The following is an 8,994-nucleotide window of genomic DNA, read 5'->3' on the forward strand; positions in this document are numbered from 1 at the left end:
CCAAACAAGTGATGCAATTAAATTGAAACAACTCTATGATACTTTTAACGTATATGCACATTGATATAGAAACTCACTAAAATTTTGAAGTTTTAGATTATCAACATAGAAAGAAATATGTGAATCAGAGAGCCATGTAAAATAAGTAACTAAATAAGGATAGACGCTCCATCAATACAAAGGAAAACCATCTTTCTTCCCACTTTAGCAGAAAATTACCTGTTTATGTCAGTAACTTTAGGCCCCCCGCCACCCTTCTTTTTCTTATTCTTCTTCTTATTTGCCCTTCTTTTGCTGTTTTTACTTTGACATCCTTGACTTGCTAAATTCACATCTCCGCCACTGCTTAGTCCCTTCTCATTTTGGGAATTGGGCTTCTCCAATTCTTCTTCGACATCAAGCATCTCAACATCATCAATGTCCTCCACGTAATCCTCTTCATAGATGGCTTCTAATATGCTGTCTCCTCCCTCCATTCAAAACTGAAATAGCTTCAAAGGAATCAATTATTTGCAGTTACACATATAACTCTTTTTGTTAGGCATTAAAATAAAAGTAGAAATGAAAACTTCACTTCAAAAACAAAACCAGCACGTAATATCATCAAGTAAGCTACAAAAATTCAATCCTTTTGACCTAACCATATGATCTATCAGTTGAAAAAGAAAAGAACTGCAATCTAAATAGCCAACCGTAGATTAAAGACTAAAACTAAATCAGCTTGTACATTAACAAGAAAAACAAGAAATAGCCAACGAAAATCTAATATACATACACAAGTTCCTGTTTTATTGGGGCTCGAAGCAATAAACCCTAAAATAATATCTAGAGCAAGAACAATACAATCGTCATCAAGATTTTGGGAAACATTTCTTTATCCAGAGAGAAAAACAAAAACAAAGAAAGATTAACGCTTACCTTTTGAAGCTGGAGAATCCAAACGGATCAAAATAGCGAATGTTTCTCTGAGACTAAGAATTTGAGCTAGAGTGCGCTTTGTGGCTCTGGGTTTTAAAACTGACTGACGGTGGCGAGCAGCAAGGGAATAAGTTTCTCATTTTCTCTGTGCTACCCAGTTCCAACTAAAGAAAACCCTTATCCTGAGTGACCGGCCCATGCAATTTTCATATCTCTTTGGGTGGGCCAGGCCCAATATTGGTTCGGGGGCAAGCCCAAGTTGCAGGAGAAACAGCCTTAAAGCTAAGTTCATGTCAAAAAGTTTTTTTTTTTTTTTTTTAATGCATGCCAAAAAGTTATTGATTGTAATATAAAGTTTTAAAAGTATTATTTTTTAAGATATATATATATATATATGAAAATTATTTCATAAATTTTTTTGGAAAGTTCTTTTATGTTTTTAAAGAAAATTGTTTCATCAGTTTATTCTTTCAGGCGTAGAGACTACTTTTTTTTCTAATAAAAATAAATAAAAAAACTCAACAAAATAAAGTGGCCACGCTGCCATCTTTGGCGAATAAGATGAGTGGTCGTTATCATATATATATATATATATATATATATATATATAAGCCGAGTTTTGGCTTAGAGAGTGCTTAGAATTACGACACGTGTCCTGAGCCCATGTTTTAAAGAGTGCCTAGAATTGCAACACGTGACGTTTTAAAGAATGAACAAGTTTTGAGCATTTAAATCCTAGGGGTTTTATTTGTAATGCATTTAATTATTTTAATGAAGAAAACAAAAAGTTTCAAAATTCTCTCTCTCTCTCTCTCTTTATATATCAATATTGTGAGACAATTAAAACGTATGTATTTTATTTGCCATATATATATATATATATAAAAGCCGAGTTTTGGCTTAGAGAGTGCTAAGAGTATCTGGAATTGCAACACGTGGCGTTTTAAAGAATGAACAAGTTTTGAGTATTTAAAACCTAGGGGTTTTATTTGTAATGCATTTAATTATTTTAATGAAGAAAACAAAAAGTTTCAAAATTCTCTCTCCCTCTCTTTATATATCAACATTGTGAGACAATTAAAACGTATGAATTTTATTTGTCATATATATATATAAAAGCCGAATTTTGGCTTAGAGAGTGCTTAGAATTACGATACGTGTCCTGAACCCATGTTTTAGAGAGTGTCTAGAATTGCGACACGTGGCGTTTTAAAAAATGAACAAGTTTTGGGTATTTAAAACCTAGGAATTTTATTTGTAATGCATTTAATTATTTTAATGAAGAAAACAAAAAGTTTCGAAATTCTCTCTCTCTCTCTCTCTCTCTCTCTTTATATATCAATATTGTGAGACAATTAAAACGAATGAATTTTATTTGTAATATATTTAATTGTCTTAATGAAGAAAACAAAAGGTTCACAAATTTTTTTTCTCTCTCTATTTTTCTTTTTAAATTTATGTTTTAATTGTCTTATGTTTTCGTTTGTGTCTCTTATATTTTTTTCAAATTTATATATTATTTTTATTCCAATTGATTTTTTCTCTTTTGTAAATTTTATAATTAAAATGTAGGGGTTTTATTTGTAATTTATTTAATTATCTTAATGATGAAAACAAAGGTTCCAAAATTTTGTCTTTTTGTCTCTATTTGTCTTTATGTCTTCTCTTGCTTTCTATTTATATCTTACAATTAAAACCTATGGGTTTTAAACCCTGAGAGAAACCCTAAGCCTTGTGAAACCCTAAGCCCCCTCTAGAGCGCCTCCGCCTTAGGGGAGGAGGGATGCCCGTTGCCTGCATCCCTCCTCCCTTCTTTGTTTCCCGGTTTTTGTTTTAGGCTTGTTTCTGTCTTTGGTGTTTTCTGTTCTGTTGTGCTTGTGTTCTCTCTCGGCGGGTACTGCTTTTGAGGGTTTTCACTCAAACTCTCCCCCTCCCTGCTTGTTTGTGTGTGCCGTCGATCTCCTTTGCGCCCGCTTCGCTGCTCATTGCTCGTTGTCGGGTCTTTTCACGCTCCCTTCCCGCGCCAAGCTTTTTGTGCCACCTTCCACGGCGATTTCCGGCTAGCTCGCGATCGGCCTCCTCTGGTTGCTGTGACCCGCTTTGAGTGTTTTTCGCGTTTATTTCCCTGTATTGTTGTTTTTATGTTTTGTACTTCCTTTGAGTTCCCCTGTATTTGATTTTCTTTGCTGTAATTTCTTTTCCTGCATTAGTTTTATTGTTCCTTTTATTTCCCTGTATGGTTTTATTTATACTTGTAATAAGGCCCTCTCCTCCTGCTTTGTTGCACTCGGTTGCTGCCCGTTATTATTGGTCCAAACCCTTGGGTTGTGGATGTGAACTTTATCCTGGCTTTCGAGTCGAGGAGGATGAGTATCGGCTTGGGGGTTTTGCTCTCAAGGCCGAGGAATAAGTGCTACCTATGCATTAGATGGTATCTGTTTGATGCAGATCTGAGTTTTAAACCTGATATTTAGTCATAGGTTAACGGATACTGTGTTTTGGTTGATTTGGTTTGTTGTTGATGCTTTAGATTCGACTATGATTTACTTTAGAGCTTTTTGCTTTGTTTGTAAGAGCTTTAGGCTCGCAACTTTTATCAATGAATGACTATGATATGTTTCAAAAAAAAAAAAAAAACCTATGGGTTTTATTTAGGATGCATTTAATTGATGTCTTAGTGAAGAAAACAAAAGGTTCCAAAATTCTCTTTCTTTATTTTTCTTTTTTCTTCTCTTGCTTTCTATTTATATCTCAATGTTATTTTGTAAATTTTAAACTCAATTTAGGAAGAAAAAAAAACGAGTGAGAGAGTTTCCAATTGTTGTTTTTGAATGAAAAAATATACTTAAGTGCTTTTCCTTCTTTTCTATTTTGTTTTTTGTTTTTGCTATAATAGTTCTTTTCAATTATATTAGTATTTTTTTTTTCTTTTTCTTTTTAATCTTTATGCTGTATTATGTTCTTCCATTTTCCTTTTTGTTCCTTATATATATATTCTAATTTATACATTATTTTTCTTCAAATTGATTACTTTTTTTTTTTTTTTAATTTTTAATTTTTAATTGAATTCAAGAAATGATAGTGAGAGATACTTCTCTATCGTTATTTTTAGTTGAGGATTTTTTAGTTTGCGTTGTTGTTCATTGAGTAATTCATTTTTCTATTTACATGCTTAATTAATAGATGACATTGGTTTTCAAGGTTTCATTGGCATCGGAAAATGTATATTGCAGAAAAAAAAAAAAAAAAAAACAATACTTTCAATTATATTGAAAATTCTATTTTTAGTTTTTTTATCTTTATTTCATGTGGTTATGTTATTCCATTTTTGTTTTTTCCTTAAATTTTCTACTAAATTATATATTATTTTTCATTCAAGTTGATTATTTTTCTTTAGTAAATTTTACATTGAATTTAGGAAAATAATAGTGAGAGAGAGTTTCCTATCATTATTTTTGGTACGAGGTATGACTTTTTTATTTATTTATTATTATTTTTTTTTACGTTGATATTTATTGAATAGTTTTTTTTTTTTCCTATACGTCCTAAAAGTAGTTCGTTTTACGAAATATATATATTTGATAATACTTTTTTTTTCCTATACCTCTGAATTTCATTGGATCTAGGAAAAATATAGAGAAAGAGATATTTATTTCATGTTGCTTTATTTTTCATTTTTTCCTTATTTTCTGTTCTAATTTATATATTATTTTCATTTCAAATTTCTTATTTTCTTTGTAAGTTAATTGACTTTGTTGTTCAATTTTTTTTTTTTTTTTTTTTTGTTCCAAATAATCCTTCCATGATTTTTTATCTCTTTTCTTTATGAAAGAGATAAAACTAATAATATCAGGAATAAATATTTTAATATATTTTATGGTCTTATGTTTCTTGATGTCAAAGTTTGATTTTTTTTTTCTTTTTAATTTTTTTCATTTTTTCTATGATTTACTAATGTATTTTTTTTAATATCACTAGAATTAAAATTAACTAAGATCTTATGTTTTAACCATTCTAGGTTTTTTTTTTTTTTTTTTTTTGTACACTGTCTTTCTATTTTTAAATTACACATATGAGAATGTTTTAATATGTTTTAATTTATATGGATTAAAACTAAAATTATATATGGTTCTTATGATAGTATATTTTTATGTGATTAATATATTCATACAATCTTATGTGTAATTTTGTCATTAGATTCAGTAATATACTGTTGTATAGCTTTAAAATGTTTTTTTTTTTTTTATTGAAATAGGCATGATAGATTTTTTTTTACACAACTTTTTTGACCTATAATAAAAAATACAATGAAAATGTGTTTTAAATTTTAAAATTAAATTATAATAAATAATTTCGCGCATTGCGCCGGTCCTGTGCTAGTTAAATTCTAAAATTCCAGTCGAATATAGATATTTTCAACGGTTAGCAGCCCCGAGTCGAAGTCGAAGCATCTCATGCAGCAAGTCATCTAGTAAGAGTTGGACCGTGTTTTGCACGCGAAGACTAAGAATAAGAGTCATCCATCCACCCACGACGGCAATGTCGAAAACGTTCACTTTTCCAAAAGGAAATTTGCCAGATGATTCCGTTTCCAGACGTGGAATTCTAAATGCGCATGCACCTTCAAACATTTCACCCAAAAGTGGGGTCATATATATATATATATATATAGTAAGTATGACTTCATGGATTAATTGCCCTGGAAATGTAATGTGAGCGTGGTTGTACATATATGTCATAAAGCACACTTTCTCTCTCTATATATATCTTCTCATTAAAGTATCAGAGTCATGAACATAACAATCAGTCCTTTCCTCATCAATCATACACTTTCGATTCAAAAGGAAATTTCCAAGACGACTCGGGGAAAGCACGGGTGGAAACTTTGCAGTCCCATAATTGGTCTGCCAGTCCACAAAGTCTGGCCCCGGCCCCCTTTGTCTTTCTATTTAAAGTGTCCGGAGTCATGAACATAACAATTAATCCTTTTGCCATTGCTCTCATCAATCATACACTTGCAAACATGGCGCCCTCCGTTTCTGTTTCCATTTCCATTGCACTCTTGTTTTGTGGAATGTATTTGAATAGTATAGTTGAATTAGTGGAGGCATCAGAATTATCATCATTGGAATTAGAAGCCGAAGCTTTGCTGGAGAGTGGATGGTGGAGTGCCCACACCAACAATACCTCAACTCGTTGCGAGTGGCCTGGTATTACTTGCAATGCTTCTGGAAGTGTCACAACGATTAACTTGGCTAATCGGCTCTACGTAGATAAGTTTAATCTCAACCTCTCTTCCTTCCCTAATTTAGTTTATCTTGATCTTCACATGACTCGACTTAAAGGAAGTATTCCAGTTGAGATAGGTACTCTATCCAAACTCACTCATCTTGATTTGTCTACCAACTATCTAACAGGTGAGTTGCCTCTTTCACTTACAAATCTCACCAAATTAGTACGGTTTGACATTTCTTTTAATCAAATCGTTGGACCAATCCCCTCATCTCTCTGTCTTTTAACCAATCTCACCTATTTGGTAATGCGTGGAAATCTAATTAGTGGTTTCATACCATCAGAAATAGGGATGTTGAAGAATTTGGCCCATTTGTACCTCAATCTTAACATGCTCACCGGTCCAATCCCTTCTACTTTGGGTAATTTAACTAATTTGAATTCTTTGTTTCTTTATTCTAATCAAATCAATGGTTTCATTCCCTCGGAAATAGGAAACTTGAAGAATTTGAAATTTTTGTCTCTCAATAATAACAACCTTAGTGGTCAAATCCCTTCGGCTATAGGTCATTTAACAAATTTACAAGGTTTGGACCTTAGTCAAAATCAAATCAATGGTTTCATTCCCCCAAAAATAGGCAATATGAAAAATTTGAGTATGTTATACCTTCGGAAGAACAACCTCAATGGTCAAATCCCTTCGACCATAGGTCATTTAACTAATTTGGAATATTTGAGCCTCGGTGAAAATCAAATTAATGGTTCCATCCCCATAGAAATAGGGGACTTGATGAGTTTGAGATACTTGTTTCTCGATTATAACAATCTCATTGGTCATATACCCACTCAAATCGGCAACCTTCATTCGCTGGAAACTCTTAATCTTAGTCATAACTTTATCAGTGGAGAAGTACCTGATGAACTTGGGGTTATTGGGGATCAAATTTACTTGGATCTCAGCTACAATAATTTTACAGGCAACATTCCTGATACTTACACTTCTATTCATAATGTCAACTTGTCATATAATTCTTTGAAGGGTCCGATTCCTAGATATTTTGATCAAAATCATACATTTTACACACTAATTGGAAACAAGGATTTGTGTGGTGACATCATGGGCTTCCCTCCTTGTCTTCTAGCCAGTAACAAATCAATTGTAACCAAAGTGAAAATTTTTGTTCCCATCACCATTTCCCTTGGATTCTTAGTTCTTGGGGGTTTTCTACTGTCTCAACGCATGGTAAAAAAAACTCAATTTGACTCAAGAGAAGCAAAGAATGGGAACTTGTTCTCGATATGGAATTATGATGGACATATTGCATATGAAGATATCATTGAAGCAACCGAGGATTTTGATATAAAGCATTGTATTGGAATTGGTGGTTATGGTAGCGTTTACAAAGCAGAATTACCTTGTGGCAAAGTGGTTGCCTTGAAGAAACTTCATCGTATGGAGGCTGAGAATCCAACTTTTGATATGAGTTTCAGGAACGAGGTAAAAGTGTTAACAGAAATCCGTCATCAAAACATTATAAAACTTCATGGGTTTTGTTTACATAATCGATCGATGTTTTTGGTTTACAAGTACATGGAAAGGGGAAGCCTATTTTGTGTCCTGAGCAATGGTGTTGAAGCTATGGAATTGGATTGGAGCAAGAGGGTGAACATCATCAAAGGTACTGCCCATGCCATATCTTACATGCATCATGAATGCATTCCAACAATTGTTCATCGAGATATAACAAGCAACAATATTTTATTGAACTCGAAACTAGAGGCTTTTGTCTCTGACTTTGGCACAGCTAAACTCCTTGATCCTGATTCTTCCAATCAAACGTTAGTTGCCGGCACTTATGGTTATGTTGCTCCAGGTAAATTCTTCTTTTTCTTAGTATAAGTTATATCTATATTTGTTTATTTTTTCCACTGTTGCCTATTATTCTAAAAGGTAGAACTAGCCATGTAGAACAAATGTCTTTCCCAATATTTGCTCTAGTAGGGTTACCTTGCCAATATGCCAAAAAAAAAAAAAAAGAAAAAAAAAAGAAAAAAAAAAAAAAGGGAAAGAAAGGTTTACACATTTAATTATGATAGTTTGTATTTTTCTTCTTTTTACATGCAGAGTTGGCCTATACCATGAAAGTAACTGAAAAATGCGACGTTTATAGCTTTGGAGTGGTGGCATTGGAAATATTAATGGGAAGACATCCAATGGAACTCCTTACTTCATTATCATCATCGTCTTCTCAAAATATGATGTTACATGCAATATTAGACCAACGTTTGCCTCCTCCAAATCATCTAATTTCACAAGATATTTTCCTTGTCGCTACAATAGCATTTGCGTGCCTACAAACCAACCCAAAGTCTCGGCCTACAATGAAATCTGTGTCCCAAGAATTTCTTTCTCGGAAGAAGCCAATAGCCAAGCCTTTACATGCACTTTCACTATGGCAGCTAAAGAACCAGAAAATGTATATGGTTGGATCAAGGGATGAAACTCAATTATGAAGCGCCCGTTATTAGGTGGAGTATCATAAGTATCAGATTGTTTGATGAAGTTGTATGAATAATAAAAAATATATATATATTGTGCGTGTATGAGAATTATAATGCCATAAAAATTATATAACTTTATTGGTTGTTCCCATTTACTAAATTTGCTTATTTAAAAGTGACTTCAACTAGAACTCGCAACATACACTTACAACGGCCTCATTCTTCAAATCAAATTCTTCTATGTTCTCACTTTCAAAATTAAGAACATTAATTTCCAAAATCTTTATCATGAAGCTGTATACAAGTGGCACGAGGACTTATCAACTCAGTTTTTTATTTTTT

At 32.6% G+C, this 8,994-nt stretch overlaps 1 protein-coding gene across 1 annotated transcript; it reads left to right on the forward strand.

Moving 5' to 3' along the window:
• Nucleotides 1–5,941: 5,941 nt before the first annotated feature.
• On the forward strand, nucleotides 5,942–8,664 carry LOC132185122 (MDIS1-interacting receptor like kinase 2-like). The gene is made up of 2 exons (XM_059598935.1): nucleotides 5,942–8,024; nucleotides 8,276–8,664. Exons 1-2 carry the CDS (start codon nucleotides 5,942–5,944, stop codon nucleotides 8,662–8,664), a joined length of 2,472 nt encoding a protein of 823 aa, XP_059454918.1.
• Nucleotides 8,665–8,994: the final 330 nt, after the last annotated feature.

The sequence above is a fragment of the Corylus avellana genome, chromosome ca6 (genome assembly GCF_901000735.1).
Source record: "Corylus avellana chromosome ca6, CavTom2PMs-1.0".
Classification (NCBI taxonomy): domain Eukaryota; kingdom Viridiplantae; phylum Streptophyta; class Magnoliopsida; order Fagales; family Betulaceae; genus Corylus; species Corylus avellana.

Coding starts and splice junctions, on each gene's coding strand:
- LOC132185122 (XM_059598935.1), top strand. CDS start 5,942: ATGGCGCCCTCCGTTTCTGTTTCCATTTCCATTGCACTCTTGTTTTGT. Junction 8,025..8,275: donor TTATGGTTATGTTGCTCCAG/GTAAATTCTTCT, acceptor TTTTACATGCAG/AGTTGGCCTATACCATGAAA.